General features: G+C 68.6%; 4 protein-coding genes across 7 annotated transcripts; 2 read left to right on the top strand and 2 right to left on the bottom strand.

Annotated features, from left to right (window-relative positions):
• Window positions 1–807: 807 nt before the first annotated feature.
• Window positions 808–3629, bottom strand: LOC118257811 (sulfotransferase 2B1-like). Its single transcript, XM_035566187.2, has 6 exons — window positions 3426–3629; window positions 1961–2169; window positions 1676–1802; window positions 1495–1589; window positions 1230–1410; window positions 808–1141 (listed from the first exon to the last, which is right to left on the bottom strand). Exons 1-6 carry the CDS (start codon window positions 3562–3564, stop codon window positions 1026–1028), a joined length of 867 nt encoding a protein of 288 aa, XP_035422080.1. The 5' UTR covers window positions 3565–3629; the 3' UTR covers window positions 808–1025.
• DPEP1 (dipeptidase 1) lies at window positions 3341–8596 on the top strand. Of its 3 annotated transcripts, none has more exons than XM_035566183.2 (11): window positions 3341–3435; window positions 4808–4974; window positions 6176–6308; window positions 6389–6521; window positions 6604–6754; window positions 6837–6906; window positions 7050–7226; window positions 7318–7402; window positions 7492–7567; window positions 7720–7855; window positions 8061–8596. In XM_035566183.2, the coding sequence occupies exons 2-11, from the start codon at window positions 4868–4870 to the stop codon at window positions 8235–8237; spliced, it is 1245 nt and encodes a 414-aa protein (XP_035422076.1). In that variant the 5' UTR covers window positions 3341–3435; window positions 4808–4867; the 3' UTR covers window positions 8238–8596. The 3 variants fall into 3 exon arrangements, with proteins under 3 accessions (XP_035422076.1, XP_035422075.1, XP_035422077.1); XM_035566182.2 differs by lacking the exon at window positions 3341–3435 and adding an exon at window positions 4208–4397; XM_035566184.2 differs by lacking the exon at window positions 3341–3435 and adding an exon at window positions 4289–4397 and having other exon boundaries at window positions 4827–4974.
• Window positions 8597–9348: 752 nt separating this feature from the next.
• CHMP1A (charged multivesicular body protein 1A) lies at window positions 9349–14688 on the bottom strand. Its single transcript, XM_035566178.2, has 7 exons — window positions 14607–14688; window positions 14464–14483; window positions 13655–13732; window positions 12899–13045; window positions 12607–12735; window positions 12041–12228; window positions 9349–11314 (listed from the first exon to the last, which is right to left on the bottom strand). The coding sequence occupies exons 1-7, from the start codon at window positions 14611–14613 to the stop codon at window positions 11293–11295; spliced, it is 591 nt and encodes a 196-aa protein (XP_035422071.1). The 5' UTR covers window positions 14614–14688; the 3' UTR covers window positions 9349–11292.
• Window positions 14689–15871: 1183 nt separating this feature from the next.
• On the top strand, window positions 15872–19600 carry CDK10 (cyclin dependent kinase 10). 2 transcript variants are annotated; one of them, XM_035566235.2, is made up of 13 exons: window positions 15872–15890; window positions 16476–16548; window positions 16771–16842; window positions 16955–17057; window positions 17177–17258; window positions 17422–17489; window positions 17817–17869; window positions 17997–18066; window positions 18175–18234; window positions 18381–18504; window positions 18584–18723; window positions 18965–19017; window positions 19088–19600. In XM_035566235.2, exons 3-13 carry the CDS (start codon window positions 16824–16826, stop codon window positions 19189–19191), a joined length of 876 nt encoding a protein of 291 aa, XP_035422128.1. In that variant the 5' UTR covers window positions 15872–15890; window positions 16476–16548; window positions 16771–16823; the 3' UTR covers window positions 19192–19600. The 2 variants fall into 2 exon arrangements, with proteins under 2 accessions (XP_035422128.1, XP_035422127.1); XM_035566234.2 differs by lacking the exon at window positions 15872–15890 and adding an exon at window positions 16053–16198.
• The last annotated feature ends 368 nt before the right edge of the window (window positions 19601–19968 follow it).

The raw sequence follows: 19968 nt of genomic DNA, 5'->3' as shown, positions 1-19968 counted from the left end.
CAGAGCGCGGTGCCCGCAGCGCCCCGATCAGTCGCGTATTTATAGCGCCTGATTCATCCCCCTATAAAGCAGGATAATGGACGTCACCATGGAAACCCAGCGCCTGATGAGGCTGCCGCTGCATTCGGCCCTCGGCGCAGGCAGGGGGTGCCCGGGCCCCCTCCAGCATTGCCCCACACACGCAGGGGCGCAGGGGTCCCCTCGGGCTGGGGGTGCCAGTGTCCCCGGGGGGGGGGGGGGGTCCCTCTGCCCGCCCCCACTCAGCTGAGCCCCCAACAAGGCAGTGTGGGCAGTGGGTGCCCTGCTGGCCCTCGCACCTCCCTGGAGCGCTTCACCATGCTGAGCGAGCAGGAGATGTTTAGTTCACGGGGTTAATTATTCACTTTTCCTGCATTTTATGAGCTTTTTATAAGGCAATTGCCTGGAATGCATCAGGATGAGGCAGGGCCCGTGGGCACACTGGTGGGGGGCGTGAGCCCTCGGGGCAAACACCCCACAAGGAGATGAGGCAGGTGGGTGCCAGCGGCTGCTCGGGGCACCACGGCCAGCCCAGGGCTTCAGGAGGGGCACGGGCGTGCACCAGGGCAGAGAGGGGCACCATGGGGCTGGGACCCTGAGTGCTGCTGAAGAAGACACCTGGCAGCCTGCCACGGCCCCCCCCCGACCGTCACCCGCACCCAAGATAATGTCCCTGGGGATGGGTTCCTGCCCCGATGCGTCCCTGATAACGCCTCACACTTCCCGGCACCCGGCGCCACCAGAACGGCGCTGCCTGGCCCACACCCCTGGGAAAGCTCTGCCAGCATGGGAATTGCAATAAATATTTATTTTTTCCTGAGTGGGGCTCTGCTCCCTGCTGGGACGGAGGAAGGAGGGGGTCAGGGCCACTGAAGGGCAGGATGGCCTTGGGGACAGTGGCGGTGTGTGGCCGGAAACATCCCCTGGACGGGGCACGGAGCAGCTGCTTCCCATCGCCACCTCCGGCCCCAAGGGTCTATAAATTATGGGGTCAGGGCCCCCAGCCCTCACACCATGGGCCAGTGGACGCTGAGGTCAACATCACGCATCTCCTCCTGGTAGACGCGGTTGAAGAGGGCGTTTTGCAGCGGGGAGAAGTGGTCGCGCCAGTCCCCCACCACGCCTGCGGGATGGGAAGGGACCGGTGGGACCGGGGCACGGGGCGACGCCGGCACTGACGTGCCCGCCACCCCCCCCCCCCGTCCCCTCACCTTTGCGCATGAAGCGTCCCTGGCTGTGGTCCATGATCTCGCGGGGGATGAGGGTGTAGTTGGCCATGGCGTTGTCCCGCATGGCAGCGAAGCTGCAGTGCTGCTCCAGGGCCTCCAGCGTCTCCGGCCCCAGCGGGCAGCCCAGGAAGGTGCTGAGCCGCTGCGCCGTGCCCCGCAGGTCCTGCAGCACAAGGGGTCAGCCGGCAGGGCTGGGACAAGGGGCTGGGGGACACAGGGCTGGGGGACACGGGGACGCAGGGCTCACCTGGTGCAGCTCCTCATAGGTGACATAGAAGATGTCCAGGAGCTGCCGCTGACCCACCCAGCCCTTGACGTGGTCGAACCAGGAGCCGTAGTGCACTGCGGGGAGCCTGGGGGTGATGCGAGCCCGTGGCCGGCCCCCGGCGTGCCCCCCACTCACACACCTGGGCCCCCCCAGCCCTTACCAGTGCCCTCGAGGAACTGCTGGAGGAAGGCATCAAAGGAGACGGGGTCGGGCAGGAATTTGGCCAGGCGGTGGAAGTAGTAGAAGGAGACGACGACGTCCTTAGGGTTCCTGGCCACATAGATCACCTGGTGGGGGGACACTGCTCTCAGCACTGCGGCAGCAAGGGAGTTTCCAGGCTCTGTCCCCGCCGCTCGGCTGCGCCCTCAGAAAGTCCCTGGCAGCTGCCCCAGCTGGGGGAAGCCCCAGCAGCACGGGGACCCCCCTCCCGCCCGGCTCCCCTCACCTTGGCCTTGCTCCGCTGCAGCAGGGGGGCCAGGACACGGGCGGGCAGGTGGCTGGTGATGAGGCGGTGCGCGGCTGTGTCCCGCAGCGCATCCCTGAAGTGGATCTGCTCCAGCCAGGGCGCCCGCTCCCAGTTGGGGATGGTCTTGGCCGGCAGCGCGTCCCCGTGGCTGTACAGCAGCGTCAGGATCTCCTGCATCCACGTGGTGCCTGGGGAAGGGGGCGTCAGGGCACTGCCACCCCGCACGGACACTGCCACGCACACCGCGGCATGGCATGGCATGGGATGGCATTGTGTGGCTTGATATAGCACGGTGTGGCACAGCATGGCACAGCGTGGCACAGCATGGCACAACATGGCACAGTGTGGCACAACACAGCACAGCACGGCACAGCGTGGCACGGCACGGCACAGCACGGCACAGCACAGCACGGCACAGCATGGCACAGTGTGGCACGGCACGGCACAGCGTGGCACAGCATGGCACAACACGGCACAGTGTGGCACAACAGAGCACAGCACGGCACAGCGTGGCACAGCACAGCACAGTGTGGCACAGCACAGCACAGCACAGCACAGCACGGCACAGCATGGCACAGCACGGCACAGCGTGGCACAGCACGGCACAGCACGGCACAGCACGGCACAGCATGGCACAGTGTGGCACAGCACGGCACAGCGTGGCACAACACGGCACAGCACGGCACAGCACGGCACACCGTGGCACAGCACGGCACAGTGTGGCACAGCACGGCACAGCACGGCACAGCGTGGCACAGCATGGCACAGTGTGGCACAGCACGGCACAGTGTGGCACAGCACGGCACAGCGTGGCACAACACGGCACATCGTGGCATGGCACAGCACAGTGTGGCACAGCACCCCATGGCTTGACTTGTCACGGCACAGCATGGCATGGCGCAGCACGGCATGGCGCAGCACAGCATGGCGATGTATGCCACGTAATGGCCATAGCACAGCTCAGCATGGCGCAGCACAACATGTCCCAGCATGGCACGGCGCGGAGCGAGGTGGCGGAGGGCAGCAGCAGCGGCGTGGGACCACTGCCCCACCGAGCCCTGGCAGTCGTAACCCCCCCGGGGATGGGGATGGGGTCGGGAATGGGGACGGGGCTGGGGACACAGCAGGGGCAGGTGTGGGGTGTCCGCCTCCACCCCACAAAGCAGGGGGGCCGAGCCCCCTGACATGGGGCTGTGGGGCTGTGCCGGAGGGATGGGGGGAGGCAGTGGCTGTGCAGGGCGGGGGCGCGGTACCCTCCAGGGCTGGCCGAGGGCCCAGCCACATCCCAGCCACGTCGGCAGCACCAGGGCCTGCTGGCGAGCGGGGGCTGCACAGCAGAGCTCCCCCCCCAACCCCGTCCCTCCGCCCGGGGGGGTCCCTATGGCCATCCCCGTACCCCATCCCTGTCCCCCTCCCTGACACCTCCCCGCCTGCCGCCGCTCACCTGACTTGGGGTAGGTGACGATGACCACGTCGGTGTCACGGAAGGGGAAGGTGGTGGCGAACTGCAGGGACTCCTTGGTGTGGAGGTGCCCGGGCAGGGTGATGCCAGCGAAGGTCTCCGTCACCTCCAGCCGCTCCATGGCCCAGCCGCGCGGGACGTGCCGGGGACGGCCCTTAAATAGCTGCAGAAGAGGAAGCCAGACCCGGCGGGTGCAGGGCGTGGGGCTGGGCCCCCCCGGCGCATTCCTGGCAGGGGGCCGGGGGCGGTGGCAGGGGCCGGCGGCAGGGGCCGGCGCGGGGGAAAGCTGCTGCGGGTCTGGGGGCTGTGGGGCCATCCCCAGGTTGGGGCCATGCTGGGGGGACACGCAGCTGGACCCACTGGGGATGTGGGGGGAGTTTGGAGGGGCTGCGAGCCCCCCCAGCAGGGCCGGGGGTGCTCAGGACCCTCCTGGCTGCGGTGGCCCAGACGGTGAGCCGTGTGCCGTGGGGTGCCAGCCCCACACCGTGCCCCATATGATGCAGGCCTCGGCGCCCCACATCCGGGCTCGCTGCGCCGCAGTGGGGGCGTCCCAGCCCAGCCACCCCAGGATGAGGGGCTGGGGCTGGGTTTGCTCCACGTGGCTCCTCACCGCTCCCGCAGCCCCACGGTGCCGCTCCTTGCCCGCGGCCACCGGCAGGATGCACCCCACGGTGGGTGACGGGGCGCGGGCAGGACAGTGCCTCAGTTTCCCCCCGCAGCAGCAGCAGCACCGGTGCCCGTGCTGCCCCACCGCTGCCCCCAGCCCTCGGCGTGGGGCAGCCTGGGCACGGAGCTGCGGGGCGCGCTGGAGCTCGGCCACCGCCCGGCGCCATGGCGGGGGCTGGCTCTGGGGTGGCCGGAGCCCGTTCCAGCCCCGAGCGCAGACACACAAGCCAGAAAGCATATTGCACAGCCGCTACTGGGAGCAGCCACCCGAGCGTCCCGGGGACAGCGGTGAGCTGGGGACAGGGGGACAGGGGCAGCGGGCCCTGCCGAGACCCCCCCCAGGGACATGGGGCATGGGGCTGGGGTGCCAGCGTGGGGCTGGGGGTGCCGGTGGGTGCCGGCAGTGGGGAGGCCGAGGCGCGGGTGGGACCGGCGCTTTTCCAGCAGAAAAATCTGCGCTGCGTTAGAGGGGCCAGGAGCGTAACCACAGCTATGCCGAGAGGCCCCCGGCGCGTCCCCGCGCCATCCGCGCCGTGCTGGGGAAGGCCGTCGCGGTGCCCAGGCACAGCCAGAGCCAGGCACAGGGTGCAAGGGTGGGTTTATGGCCGGGGCTCCTGGTTATTGATTTACCACGGGAGGGGAAGGACGGTGAGGCCGGGCAGCTGCGAGCACTCAGCAGGCTCCCACGGTGGTGGCAGGACACCGGTCTCATCCCAGAGCAGCCGGCGGCGCCCGTACCCACACGGGGCGAGGATAGGATGCTGCGCTGGAGCGTGCTGGTGCTGTGCCTGCTCCTGCCCTGCTCGGCGCAGCAGCACCAGGAGGAGGCCAAGCGCATCATGGAGACCACGCCGGTCATCGATGGGTGAGCACAGCCCCGCGGCGGCTCCAAAGGTTGCCCGGCCCCGCGGCGCAGGGGTCTTGGTTCCTGCGAAACTCCCAGGCGCAGAAAGCCCCGCGGCCCTGCCGGGGGGATGCCCGTGCTGTGCACCCCGGGGACACGCGGGGCTGGCCTCGCCGGGGGATCCCCGCACGGTGCACCCAGGGGCTGCACAACCACGGGGGATCCCCGGACACCACGCAGCCAGGCCAGGAATGGGGCCGGTGCTGGGAAACGGGGCCAGGCTGCCCCCGGGGGAAGTCCTGCAGAGCCCTGTCCCAAGGGACATTCCCGGTCCCCTGCCAGGACGCCCCGGACGCTGTTCCCGGTGGTGGGGTCGGGTCCTCGGTGGCATCTCCACGGCTCCATGGGGTGTGTGGCCACCACCTCGCCCGGAGCAGCCCCGGCAGAGGGAGTGGGGACAGAGGAGCGGGAGGATGTGGCGGGGCCGTAATGCGGGAGGGAAGAGGTGGGAGCTGGCTCGTGCGTCTGCCCCGAGAACTTCCCCAGAAATGCCGCTGGGTACATGACGCCACAGGTACGTGACGCCACGTGGTGGTGACATCCCCACGGCGGTGACATGCCCACGGTGGTGACATCCCCACGGTGGTGACATCCCCAGCGCGGTGACAGCAATGTCCCTCGGTGGGGATGCTGGGCTGCCTCCCCCGGGTGCAGGAGGGAGCCCTGCGGTGGGCGAGGGCTGCGTGGGAATGGGTGCGGGGGGCTGCGCCGAGGGGTCCCAGCGGGGTGACCGCCCCTGCTCCTGGCCTGAGCGGCTTGGGCGGCTCCTCCCGGGGGGGCACAGATGGGTGGGAGGCGGGGAGGAGGGACAGGAGGCGGGAGGGACAGACAGATGGATAGCGGGAAGGAGGAACAGGCGGAGGGAAGGACGGACAGATGGACAGAGGGAGGGACAGGCAGAGGGAAGGAGAGAGGGAGGGGCAAAGGAAGGGAGGGATGGAGGGAGGGGTTATGGATAGATAGAGGGAGGGAGGGAGGGAGGGATGGATGGGTGGATGGATGGAGGGAGGGAGGGAGGGATGGGAAGGAGGGATGGGTGGGTGGGTGGGTAGGCAGGTAGGTGGGCAGGCAGCCAGGGGTCCCGGGCAGGTAGCTGGGCAGCCGTCTGGCTGGCTGGACAGACGGACAGACAGCCCCTCACTCCGCTCTCTCCCCGGCCCAGGCACAACGACCTGCCCTGGCAGCTCCTCAAAAGGTTCAACAACCAGCTGGGGCTGCCGGAGGCCAACCTCACGCAGCTGACCGGCACGCACACCAACATCCCCAAGCTGAACGCCGGGCACGTGGGCGGCCAGGTGGGACGGCGAGCGGGGCGCGGGCACCGGGGCGGCCCCAGAATGGGGTCGGGGTGCTCACCCCCTGCCTCCCCGTGCAGTTCTGGTCGGTGTACGTGCCCTGCGAGACGCAGAACAAGGACGCGGTGAAGCGCACGCTGGAGCAGATCGACGTGGTGCACCGCATGTGCGAGCTCTACCCCGAGACCTTCGCCTGTGTCGTCAGCAGCGCCGGTGAGCGGGCGCGGGGCCGGCGGCGGGGGGCAAGGGGCTGCCGGTGCCCGTCCCTGGCTGAGCACCCGCCGCCCTCCCGCAGGCATCGAGGCGGCTTTCCAGAACAAGAAGGTGGCCAGCCTCATCGGCGTGGAGGGCGGCCACTCCATCGACAGCAGCCTGGGCGTCCTGCGCACCTTCTACCACCTGGGCGTCCGCTACATGACCCTCACCCACAGCTGCAACACGCCCTGGTGCGGGGCATCGGAGGGGCTGGGGGTGGCAGGGATGGGGAGGAGGCTGGGGGGCTGCTCTGATGCTCTGCCAGCCCCGCAGGGCTGACAACTGGCTGGTGGACACCACGCAGGAGTCGCCCGTGCACCACGGCCTCTCGTCCTTTGGGAAGGTGAGCGGGGATGGAGCTGGGAGCAGCGCCCCGGAGTTGGGGGGGACGTGGCCTGGGGTCAGCCAGCCCCCGGTGCACCGTGTCCCCCCTGTGGGGCTGCCACAACCCTCACCCCGTCCCCATCCCCGTCCCCATCCCCGCAGACCGTGGTGGAGGAGATGAACCGCCTGGGCATGATCGTGGACCTGGCCCACGTCTCAGTGGATACCATGAAGATGGTGCTGAACATCTCCAAAGCCCCCGTCATCTTCAGCCACTCGTCCGCCTACAGCCTCTGCCCGCACCGCCGCAACGTGCCGGATGACGTGCTGAGGATGGTGGTGAGCGATGGCACGGCTGCTGGCAGGGGCACGGGGGAGGGGGGGGGGTCCAGCAGGGCTGCCACGGGGCTCAGGACCACCTCTCCCCCAGGCCTCCAAGGAGGGGCTGGTGATGGTCAACTTCTACAACGAGTATGTGACGTGCAGTGACAAGGCCAACCTGAGCGACGTCGCGGGTGAGGCAGCGGGCGGGGATGGGGGGGGGTACGAGGGGGGTGCAGTGTCCCCCTGCCCGCTCAACCCCCCCCCCCCTCTGCACCCTCAGACCACATGGACCACGTGAAGAAGGTGGCAGGCGCCCAGTCCGTCGGCTTCGGCGGGGACTACGACGGCGTCACGGGGTAACGCGGGCGGCAGCGTGCAGGGATTGGGACGGGGTGGCCCAAAGGGTGAGATCAGGATCAGCCCTGGGGCACCCCCGTGCCCTGCCTGGGGGCCTGGGGGGGGACACGGGGTGCTGCCAGGCTGGGCTCTGAGCCGCAGGGTGCCACAGGGTCCCCACGGGCCTGGAGGACGTCTCCACCTACCCGGCGCTGGTGGCGGAGCTGCTGCTCAGGAACTGGACGGAGCAGGAGGTGAAAGCGGCGCTGGCGAACAACCTGCTCCGTGTGTTCAGGAAGGTGGAGGAGGTGAGTGTGGAGCGGGGGGCACGGGGATGCACAGGGCACTGGGACACGGGGACACACGGATAAGTGGGGCGCCAGGGTGCTCGGGGACGTCTGGGGACACAGGGCGGCACGGGGACACGCAGGGCAGCACCGTGAAGGTGCCACGGGGCGGTGCGGCACGCGGGGACCACCCCTCACCGCAGGAACCCACCCCGTCCCCCCACAGGTGAAGATGTCCCTGCAGGGCACGGCGCCCCACGAGGAGCCCATCGCCTTCAAGGAGCTGGCAGGGGAGTGCAGGACGAGCTACGGCTACAGCGACACCAGCGGGGCCGGCCCAGCCCCGCTCCTGCCGGCAGCCCTGGTCCTGGCGCTGCCCCTGCTCAGCACCCTGCTCTCCTAGCATCCTGCCTGTGGGTGCTGGGCAGCCCCGGCATGGCCGGATCCTGCCGCACCTTACCCCGAGCAAAATGAAGCTGTGCCTGGCGTCCCGCTGGCTGCGCGCATCGCCCCCGAGCCCCCAGGGCTGTGTGGTGGGGTCGGCACCTGCCCCGCTGCAGTGACGAGCCACCACGGCGTGTCACCGGCCACCCCGGCACCCCGATGGCACCCCAGCACAGCACCGGTCACCCCGGCGTGGCGGAGGCAGCCGGTGGGTGCCCACCGCACCAGGAGTGAGACATCGCCGCAACACCCGGCCAGGTGGCGGCGGGGCTGCCTCCGCAGGATGCTTCCATTAATCATTAGCGAATTAATTGGTTACTCAATCATCTTCTTAGCAATTTCCTCTCACATTTGGGAACAGCCTGTCTTCGGAGCGGAGGCGGCTTTGGGCACCGGGGAAAACAAGCTCGCGAAGCAGAGCCACCTTCCTGTGGCATTCGCGGCTTGGCTGCGGCGCACAGCCCGTCTGCCAGGCGTAGGGGAGGGGACGAGCCCCCAGCCCCCCGGGTTGCACCCGCCGTCGGTGGGTGCTCGGGATGGGAAAGGGCAGAGCTCCTGCGTGGGCATCTCCCCTTTGGCAAGCCCAAGCTTCCCCCCCACAAGGTCTTGGGAGAGGCGTGGGGGAGAGCGCAGGGAGCCAGGCAGCCCCAGCACAATGCTGGGAAAAGAACCGGGGAGGGAGGCGGCTGCCTCGGCCCCCCGGGAGCTGGTGGTGGCCGCAGCAGGGCTGTGGCAGCTCCTGCTCGTCCCAGTTCCCCCGGCTCAGCCACAGGAAGGGAACTGGTCCCTGGGGGGAGGCGTAGGTATGTGGCACGCAGGGTGTCCCAAACACGTCAGGGGCCTTCCCCTCGGCTGCCCCCAGAGGCTGTGACCCCCCCAGTCCCATGGGGACAGCAGGTGAGGGCTCCCCTTCTCCCGGAACAGGAGGCAGGGAGGCTGCAGGACCAGGACCGGCCTCTCCCTCCTCCCTACCTGAGCCCCACGGGACCCCCAGTTCTGTCCCCAGCTGCGGTGGGGTTCACAGCCCGGCTCCCCTCTTTGTGCCCGAGCCCCTTGCGCACACCACGACGGATGTTCAGGCAGGTTTTATTTAAAATAGCAGAAGGTAATCAACAGTGTGTTGGAGAAGAAAAAGGCAACGGAGACAAGCTTAAAAAAAAAAGAAAAACAAAACACAACAACAAAAACCCAACAGGAATCAAGACAGAAACATCACGGGAAGAGGGAGTGGTTCCATGGGCCGGGGGGCACGTGCCAGCCCCCAGCCCGGTGCCGATGCAGGGCCGGGTGCTGGTGGCAGCCCTGCTCCGTGGTGCAGGCACCGTGCACAAGTGGCTTTGCAGCCCAAAGCCCCCTCCTGCTGCCCTGTTGTCACCCCCCCACGTCCCCACCCCGGCACACGAGGGCGGAAGGCTCTCTCAGCTAGACACATGCAGCCAAGGCCACTGAACTCAGAAAAAAAAAAAATAATTCAAACAGCACGCAGTGTTTTAGTTACAAGCACCGAGGCGGTGGCCCCGGCCTGGAGCGTGTCCTGCCCTGTGTCCGTGGCCTGAGCCGGGCCGGGCGCCAGCACCGGAGGTGTGCAGGGGCTGCCGCCCATCCCCGCGCTTCCCCTGCCCCGCAGACGGCCGCCGAGGCCCCGCTCTCAGCCCAGCCCCACGCAGCGGCCGCGTGTGTCAGAATTCCCACTAAAGCTGATGGACGGGAGCTGCCCGTGGCAGCAGCAGCCGCGTGCCGCACAGCTCCGCGCTGCGGGCGCACCAGGGCAGCTCCAGCGCTGCGGGGCCGGGCGGCCGCAGGGTGCTCACTCACGGCCTGCAGCGAGGGGGCTGAAATTCCTCCTCCTGAGAGCCAAAGGAAGCTCCGTTTCCTTCCCGCAAGCTTCCCACCCACTCGGTACCTCGGGGAGTCGCAGGGGAGAAGGGGCGCTGGGAGCATCAGCCCCGGGCAGCCCCATTTCCCCGCGAGCCGACCGCCGTGCCTCCCGCCCAGCCCGGTGCCAGCCCCCCGGGCACGGAGATGTGGCAAGGTGGGGACAGCGGGGAGGAAACGGCAGCAGGGGGACCCAGGGGACAGGCGGATGCGTGCCCAGGACGGTTTGGCACCCACCCCGGTACGCCCATGCGGCCAGGACGAGGCTGCGATGCCAGGCACAGACCGGCCCCCCAGGGTCACGGCCCCGCTAACTCACTGCCTGCAGCGCTGGGAGGGGGCACGGGCGGATTCGCGGGGCAGGACGAGCGTTTCAAAGGCCACTTCGTGGTAGAGACGCGGGGAGGGTCAGCCTGCCAGGGCCAGGCGAGTCGGCAAGGCGAGGTCTGCAAGCAGGGCCAGCAGGTATGGCTACGAACCGGGCAGCAGGGGCTGGGGAAGGTCGCTGCTAGGCGAGAGGTGCGGCGGCGTACCCACGCCTTCCTGCAAGGCACAAACCCCACAGAAACACCACCGCCCCGCGGGGAGCGAGCCCCCACCCCTCCTGCTGCAACGCCGAGGGCACAGCTGCTTGCTGCGGGCCCCTGCCGGGTGCTGCCCACAGCTGGGAGGCCCTACAGCAGGTAACAAGCGTGCTACGCACGGAGGAGGCAGGCAACCAGCACCCCAGGAGACGCCACAACCCACCCCCAGAAGGATTCGTTTAGTGTTAAATCAGGAGTGGCACGTTGCATCACGGGGCGCCGCGAGAAACCAGCAGCGACCCGCAAATGAAGAACACCCTAAAATCACCCTAAAATCAGAACCAGCGAAGCATCCGTCAAGCCCAGAGAAGGGCTGCCCTTGCTCCATTCCCCCTGCCGGGATCTCTGCCAGCTCCGGTCACCGTCGCACCCCAAAAGAAGTCTGCAGGGAAGCGGGCAGGGCTGGGGACGTGCTGCTGCAGGAGGGGCCAGCCCTGCCCGGCCAGCAGGTCAGAGCAAGGACATAACGGGCAGAGGGGAAGGAGTCCTGGGTCCCTCCGTCCCCACACACCATACAACCAGTGTGGCAGCAGTCCGCAGGGGAGGCAGGAGACCTTAATTCCGCAAGGCAGCCAACCTGGAAGGGAGAGAACAAGAGGGAAGCGGCATGAGAGCAGCCAGGAACGGCCGCCAGGCAGGAGGACCTACAGCACGTCCAGGGCACGACTCTGCCTCCCTCCAGCGGCGGAGAGGCAAGAAATCCTGCCCCGGAGCACGCAGCCCTGACAGCCTGCAGGAAACGCAGAGCGTCTGTTGTCAGTGCAGCTGATGTGCTGCAGAAATGGGGCTCCCAGCTCCTCTCGTGGGTACCCCGCGGCTGCAGCCGCTTGGTGCCTCCCCCAGGGCAGCACGGGGCCACTGCCACCTCGGTGCCGTCGCGCTGAGGGACCCCGGCAGCGGCTGCGTGGGGAGGAAGCGGGGAGAGGAAGCTGATCGGCTCCTCCTGGGGCAGTTCCAGCGAGACAGCCTGTTCCCGGAGCTGGCTGCGGCTGCGTGAGGGCGAGCACGGAGCAGGGGCAGAGGGCTCGGCGCCAGATCGAGGACAGCTCGCTGCCAGGTGCCAGCAGCCGGCCCCGAGCGGCCACCTCGCCTGCCTGCACCCTTCCCGGGCCCGGCCAGGTACCCAACGGGGAACGCCTGGCACACGCTGCAGGGCTCTGGCTCGCCTGAGCTTTACGGAGGAGCTCAGCACCCACTCGGCCAACCACGATGTGGTAATTCATGGCTTTCATGCTGATGGGAGACCCCCGTGAAGAATTCAGACTGCCTCAGCGCGAGGCAAAGGACCCGGCAGAGAACCAACCTCCGTGACAGCTGGTCCTCCTGGGAGCGCACCGAGCTCTCGCCCACCGCCGAAGCCCCCTCGGGGAGCTGGCTGAGCTGGTCCATGATCTCCAAGCCGTTCTCCTCGGCGATCTGCACGATGAGGCTGTCCACCTGCTCCTGCGGCGTGGTCAGGGTGGTGGCGGAGCTCATGGAGTCCTCCATGACCTGAAACAGAGACAGCCCGTCAGCCTGCCCCACAGGGAAAGTTGCTCGGTCCAGCACGACTTCTTCCCCTCAAAAATCACGCCACAGACCCCGTATCACCACTGCCCCTGCACCAGAACGGTCCCCATGGCCTCAAGCCTGACAACAAGGCCACGGCAAAGGGTTGCAAGGCCCAGTCCTCCACAGCCCCATCTGAGAAGCCCGTGGCTGGGACAGCAGCCTCCCTCCTCCCTCTCCTCCCCTGCCACTTTGCCTCTTTGCGTGGCAAAACCCTTCCCTGCTGGGCAGCAGAGCCGTGGCCTGCCCAGCCCCTCTCACGCACCAGACACACAGGACAGTGCCTGTCCTCCCATACCCCCCGAGGCCTCCTCCACTTACCGACGTATGAACATCCAAATTCTGAACCTGCTGCTCGAATTTATCCATCACAGCAGACACCTTCTGCAGGTCCATGGAGCTCAGAGCCTTGTCCAGAGCCTTAGTCACCTGAGCCATGTTTTTGGTCACCTGCAAGAGGAGGAGATTGCTTCGTGGGTGCTGCCCAAAAGCAAAGTCATCGCTGCTGAGAGCGAATCCCTGGCACAGAGCCCTGGGCAGAGCGCAGCCAGGGGTGCCACACCAGGGCGCAGACCACCCTCAAAGCCCCCCGCTCGAGAACAGAGGCCCTTACCCCTTTCATCGTCACGGCCGTCTGCACCTTGGAGGCCACGGCATCCACTCGGGAAGCCATGCGGAGCCAGTTCAGCCCCTCGTTCTTCTTGCGAATGGCATTCTCCGCGTAGACACGAGCACATTCCACGTTCTTCTGCTGAAGGGCCTGGAAGAGCAAAGGGCAGCTGCTTGCACCAAGAACCCACTCCATGTTTACGAACCAGCATGATCCATTTCTGCCTGACAGGCCTCCAGCAGGAAACGGCTTCGCTGTGACCCCTACAAACACGGAGCACGCCCTGGGAATGGAATTAAATCCTTCTCGGCGTCGCAGGGAGGCACCACACATACCCAGCAGAGCCACGATCTCAGCGTGGGACTTACGATCACAGGACCCCGTGTGCTGGAAGCGACCCACCAGGGTCACCAAGTCCAACTCGCGGCCCCGCACGGGACCCCCCAGCGATCAGACCCGATGCCTGAGCGACGCCCACGCGTTTCTCAAGCTCCATCAGCTCGGTGCTGTGACCGCTTCCCTGGGGAGCCTGCGTCCGAGCACGCTCCCAGTGAAAAAAAAACCATTCCTAAAACATTCTGAGGCCTACGTTTTGTGACTGCTGGTGCGCAGCAAAGCCCGGAGAGGGGAACCTGCCCCTTTCCCCGTCCCTCGATGGCACGCAGCTGGCAGGGCACAGGCGGAGGCAGGGTCCCCAGCCCCTGGGCGCAGCACCCAGGCCTGCCAGCACCCGTGGCTCCGTGACGAGCTGCCACCCACCTTCTTGACCTTAGCTTGCTCTGCCTTGGAGTCCTTCTCAGCCTTTTTAGCGAGCTTCTCCAGCTGCTTGGCCGTGAACTGGAAAGGAAGCAGGGGTTAGCGCCGGGACACAGCGGGGTAGGCGGCGGCAGCAACCCGGGGGCCTGCGAAGCGCCCCCACCTCCACGGGGAGGGCTGCTCGCAGGGGGGCAGCACCCTGGGGTGCTGAGCAGCTCCCCGGGTCAGAGGGGGACCCACAGGGCCACGGGGGGGGGATTAAAAAGGGGGGGAGTTAAAAAAAGGAGGGGGTATAAATGGGGGTTAAAAAGAGGAGGTTAAAAAAAGGGGTTAAAAAAGGGGGGGGTTAAAAAAGGGGGGTTAAAAAAGGGGAGGGGTAAAAAAAGGGGGGGTTAAAAAAGGGGGGGTTAAAAAAGGGGGGGTTAAAAAAGGGGGGGTTAAAAAAGGGGGGGTTAAAAAAGGGGGGGGTTAAAAACGGGGGGGTTAAAAACGGGGGGGTTAAAAACGGGGGGGTTAAAAACGGGGGGGTTAAAAACGGGGGGGTTAAAAACGGGGCTGTAAAGAGGGAGCAAAGAAAGGGGAGTTAAAAAAAAGGGGAGTAAAGGGGGGAGTAAATGGAGGGGTAAATAAGGATGGGTTAAAAGAGGGGGGGCAAAAGGGGGGAGGGCAAAAGGTCCCTGTCCCCACCCCACCCCACCCCCAAGGGACCCCAGAACAGTCCGGACTGCCCCCCCCGCAGCACGAACGCCGTTACCGGCCCCTGGGCGGCGGGCACGTCCCGGGGCTGCCGGCGGGGTCGGCGCCGCGCTCACCTTCAGCTGGAAGAGCGTGTCTGCGGGGAGAGAGCGGCCTCAGCGCCCGGCCCGCCGCACCGGGAGCCCCCCGGCGCCAGGACAGGGCCCGGCCCGGTGCGGAGGGGCCTCCCCCCCCCGCTCCCCGCCCCCCCGCTCCTTACCGTCCATCCTGCCCCGCCGCCGCTTCCGGGTGCCGCCGCCGCTTCCGGGCTGCGCGCGCCGCCTCCCGGTGGGGGCGGCCCCCGGTGGGGCGGGGCACCGGGGCGGGGGGGGGACACGGACGGCGGGGGCCGCACCGGGGCTCTGCGGGGGGACCGGCCCCGGGGCTGGGGGCAGCGCGGTGACCGGGCCGGGCCGTGCCAGGGCTGGACCGGGACCGGGGCGAGGCGAGCCCGGTGCCGCGGGGCCCGGTGCCCGTGCCGGTGGCCCGGCCGTCAGAAAGGCCCCGGGGCCCCGACGGCAGCCGTGGGGCAGGCGCTCGGCAGGGCCCTGCGTGGGAAGGGTAACGGGGGCTCGGCGGGACCGTGCGCCCTGGACGGGGACGGTAACGGGGACGGGGACAGCGACGGTGACACGGACAGGGACACCCCCCGGTGCGCAGGGAGCTGCCGCCCGCCGGGGTCGCCCGTCACCATCTCGACCCCGTTTGACTCCGAGCGGGAAATTTTATTTCCAGACCCATCTCGTAGGCAGAGATCAAGGAGCGAAGCGCCCCGGGCTGCTGCCGGTACCGGTACCGCTACCGCGCCGTAACAGCGCTCGGATCCGTGACGTGACGCTTCCAGCCTTTCTTCTGCCCCCTCTCCGCCCCGCAAAGGAGAGCGGAGATAAACCGGGCCCTTCCCGTTGCGCCGTGCTCGCAGCCGGCCGGGTTTTAACGAGCTGCTGTACAAACAGCGCAGGTGCCCGGGGGTATTCGAAGCACCGGTGTCAGGAGGCGGGTGGGAAGCAGCTCCCGCGACCGCGCCGTGCCCTGGAACACGCAGCCACCCTCGATTTGTCTCCCCTCTGCTCCACCCAGAGCAGGGGCACGGCGCGGGTGGCTGCGGGTGCAGGGGGCAGGCTGCAGCCCCCCGGTGGGTGCGTGCCCCCGAAGCTCGGAGGCAGCCGGACCTCCCGGCGGGCCCCACGCAGAGCACGGCGGTCCCGGTGCTCCCGCCGTGCCCGTGCCGGTGCCGCTGGGCGCCGTGAGGCTCCTCGCGGTGACCCCTCAGGCACGGCTTCCCCCCCCCGGTTCTTTCAGACGCCCCAGGAGGCGCAGCCGACGAGGAGAGCCCCGCTCCCGCCCCAAAAACCATCGTCGCGTCGCCCTCGGAGGACGCGATCCTGATGGTGGTGACGGAGCACGCCGCGGGGGCGGCTGAGCGGCCCCGGGAGCACGGCCCGGGGGCTCCCCACGGCCCCGGGGCTCAGTAAACGCCAGTGCTGGCCTCAGACCGCGCCGGGTGCGAGCGCTGCGGGCGGGGCCCGGGCACGGCGGGGGCCTCACGGCGGGCAGTGCCCGGGGCCTCCGCCGGGCCGGGCCGGGCCGCGCATAGCAACCGTTGCTAGGGCCCGGCGCGGGGAGGGCGGGGGCTGCGCGGCTGGGCGGCGCTGCGCATGCGTGAGGCGGGCGGCGGGCGGGAGGACGCATGCGTGAGGCGGGCGGCGGGCGGCCATGGCGGAGGGGGGCAGCGCTGAGGGGGAGCTGGAGCCGCTGCGCTTCCCGCGGCTGTGGGCGGACGGCTTCTTCGAGGTGCCGGCGGCAGAGAGGGTGAGGGGACGGGGCTGCGGGGTCCCGAGGTGGGGACTCGGGGGGCGCCGGGCCGTGAGGTGAGGTAAGGCCCCGGGCCCTGAGGGGGGGGCCGGGGGGCACCGGGTGCAGGCCGGGGCCGTCCCTGCAGCAGAAGGGGCCGGGGCAGCTCCGCCGCCCACCCGGTGGGGGTAGGGCCGGGGCTTGGTGTCAGGCTGCCGTCGGGCGGTGCCTCTCTCCGCTCGCGGGAGGCCGCCCCACGGGCAGCTCCCGCCCGTGACCGCCGCTTTGGTTGCAGCTGGGGAGGTGCCGGAGCGTGAAGGAGTTCGAGAAGCTGAATCGCATCGGGGAAGGCACCTATGGCATAGTGTGTGAGTGCGGGGCTGGCTGGCTGCCCTCCCGGCCTGGGATGGGGCTGGTTCCTGGGTGGAAGGACGGGCACCCGCCCTGGGAGCGGAGCGCGATGGGCTGTGGGGCAGCGGGGCAGCGGGACTGAGGCTGAGCGGGGGCTCAGTGGTGCCGGTGCCCCGCCGATAATTGGGAATAAAGCCGGCGTTTGCCTCCTGGTGCTGAGCGCCTGGCTGCTCTTCCAGACCGTGCCCGGGACACCGTAACGGATGAGACCGTGGCACTGAAGAAGGTGCGGATGGACAATGAGAAAGAAGGTAATAGAGGACCAGGGGAGGGAGCCGTGGCAAGGGTGGCTCCCCGTGCAGACAGCAGAGCCCCTGGCCCCTGCTTGAGGCACTCGTGCAGCGCAGCTCTCGCTGTCCCCAGGAATGCCCGTCAGCAGCCTGCGGGAGATCACCCTGCTTCTGGAGCTCCACCACCCCAACATCGTGGAGCTGAAGGAGGTGGTCGTGGGGAACCACCTCGAGAGGTGAGAGCGCCCCCTCTGTCCTCCTGTCATCTCCTGCCCTCTCCGCTCTTCAGAGGCGATGCCTTCCTGGTGCTCCAGCGCAGACCGTGCCTTACCTGCCTCTGTCCTATCCCCTCCAGTATTTTCCTGGTAATGGGCTACTGTGAGCAGGACCTTGCCAGCCTTCTGGAGAACATGCAGACACCTTTTTCCGAGGCTCAGGTAAAGGTTGGGTCAGGCTTTTAGGGATGCCACCCGTGAGAGGGGGCTGCGACTCCAGCCAAAACACCCTGGCCACCAGCGTGGGTTCCCTGTGCCTTGCAACCCCTGCGCTCCGCCTGGTGCTGGTCACACAGCGGGTGACGCCGCTGTCCTCTGCCTCCAGGTGAAGTGCATCATCTTGCAAGTGCTCAGGGGCCTGCAGTACCTGCACGAGAAGTACATCATCCACAGGTGGGAGCCGGGGGAGAGGCGTGGTGGGGAGGGGGGACCGCTGGGAGGCAGCCTGCAGAGCCCTCGAACTGTGGGGCGGTTCCTCAGCTCCTGTGCCCCCGCCACGGGAGCAGGGAGCGCCGTGTGGAGAAGCTGGGTGGGGGCGTGGGGCGAACTTTGACGGGCAGCGTGGGAGCCGTGGCAGGGCGGGGATGGCGAGATGCGCTTCTCTCAGTGACCAGCCAGCTCGGGGGCTCGGCGTCTCCCCAGGCTCCCTGGGGAAGGGCAGGCGTGGGGGGAACCGCGTGTGCAGGGCGGTGCTGACCGGCCCCTCGGTGTTCCTGGCAGGGATCTGAAGGTGTCCAACCTGCTCATGACTGACAAAGGCTGCGTGAAGATAGGTGAGCCCCTGCGGTTCCCCCGTCGGTTCCTGCTGCGGATGTGCCTGCAGCTCTCCCTCTGCTCCGCGAGCAGCCGGAGCACGGAGCTCGCCTCTCCCCTCACCTCGGGCCTGCTCCTCTCTTGCAGCGGATTTCGGTCTGGCGCGTACGTACGGGATGCCGCCGAAGCCCATGACCCCCAAAGTCGTCACGCTGTGGTGAGCGCTGGGTGCGGGGCCCCGAGCTGTGCTGCCTCGGGCTGACACAGGGCGAGCCCTGCAGGGGGCAGCGGGGGCTTCCTGCAGAACTGCCCCTTCCCTGCGCAGGTACCGAGCGCCTGAGCTGCTGCTGGGGATGACGACGCAGACCACCAGCATTGACATGTGGTGAGGGCGGGGACAAAGGCCAGCAGGGGCCGAGGCTGGCTGGGGCGGTGCCGGGGGGGTTGACGGGAGCCAGGACTGCAAGCACACGTGGGGATGGCGGGGGTTCTCCTGCCACCGCTGACTCCTGCACGCCCTCTGCGCCGCAGGGCCGTGGGCTGCATCCTCGCCGAGCTGCTGGCTCACAAGCCGCTGCTGCCGGGCACCTCCGAGATCCACCAGATCGACCTCATCGTGCAGCTCCTGGGGACGCCCAGCGAAAACATCTGGCCGGTGAGAGCTGTTCCGCGGGCGCTGCCCGCCCTGCCTGCCCTCCCTGCCTGCGCCTGACGCTCTGCACCCCTGCCCTCAGGGTTTCTCCAAGCTGCCCCTGGTGAGTCAGTACACCCTGCGGAAGCAGCCTTACAACAACCTCAAGCACAAGTTCCCCTGGCTCTCGGAGGCTGGGCTGCGTCTGCTCAACTTCCTCTTCATGTACGATCCCAAGAAGCGGTAAGAGCCAACTGCGTGGGCAGGGCTTGGGGCCGCTGGTGTCGCTGTGCCCGCGTGGTGGGGACTGTCCCTCGGGCTGGGGGCAGCTCAGCCCCGCGGGCGGGTGCTGGGGTGGAAACGAGACCGGGGAAGAGCGCGGGCAGGTTGGGGGCCGGGAGAGTCGGCCACCTGTGAGGGTGAGGGGCGGCAGCAGCGTGTTCGGGCCGGGAGCAGAGCTTGCCACCTGCCCTCGTACCCACAGGGCGACGGCGAAAGACTGCCTGGAGAGCTCCTACTTCAAGGAGAAGCCCCTCCGTAAGTAAATCCCCCACCGACCAAGGGCTGCGGAGCTCGGGCCCCGCTGACCCGCCTCTCTGCCCCCCAGCCTGCGAGCCAGAGCTCATGCCCACCTTCCCGCACCACCGCAACAAGCGGGCAGCCTCCACCAGCACGGGGACTGAGACCCAGGCGAAGCGGGGCAAGCCCTGAGCCCCCGGCCCGCAGCGGGAGGTAACGGGAGCTCGCAGCGGGGGCGGCCGCTGCCCCGCGTGGGGCTGGACGCTGGCTCCCGCCCTGCTGCTGGCCGGGCACGCGGCCCCTCGGCGCCCTCCTGGGACGGCCCCGTCAGCCCTGAGGGGGTGTGGTGCCGGGGGGGGGCCGCCTGGAGGTCCTGCGCTCAGCCCCGCGGGGAGCTGCCCGCGCCAAGACATCCACGGGCTGCCAGAGCCCGCGCTGTGACCCCATCACAGCACCGGTCCCCTCCTGCGCTGGGGCTGGGGCTGGGAGCGCAGCCCCTGGGTGGGGTTCAGCCCTGTGCCGCCTCCTCCCTGGGGGTGGAGTGGGGGCACAGCCTGCAGGGGGGGAGGATGGGGGGAACGGGGTTTGGTACAGAGACGCGGGGGGGGGGGCTGGCGGGGCCAGCCCTGGGCTGCGCGGTGTAACCCCGACTGTGCTGTCAATAAAAGCAGCTGCAAACAAACGTCCGTGGTGTGAGCGAGGTCCCTGGGGCAGTACCCAGGCAGGATGCGGCCCTGGCCCTCCCCTGCCCTGCGCAAGGCCGAGGGCACCCAGCTCGGCCTCCCGCGCCCAGCCCGAGGCAAGGCCTGGCCCAGCCGTGCTGTGAGGCGAGAGCTGCTCCTGTGGCGTGACGCCAGCATGGAGCTGAAGCCCCCCCAGGGACGAAACCACCCTGGGGACAGCGCTGGGTGCCCAGTCCCTTCCCGTGAGGGTCGGGACGGGAGGGGGGGGTCCTCGGGCCGTTCCTCC

This window comes from Cygnus atratus, chromosome 12 (genome assembly GCF_013377495.2).
Source record: "Cygnus atratus isolate AKBS03 ecotype Queensland, Australia chromosome 12, CAtr_DNAZoo_HiC_assembly, whole genome shotgun sequence".
Lineage (NCBI taxonomy): Eukaryota > Metazoa > Chordata > Aves > Anseriformes > Anatidae > Cygnus > Cygnus atratus.
This window is presented reverse-complemented; position numbering and strand designations above follow the sequence as displayed.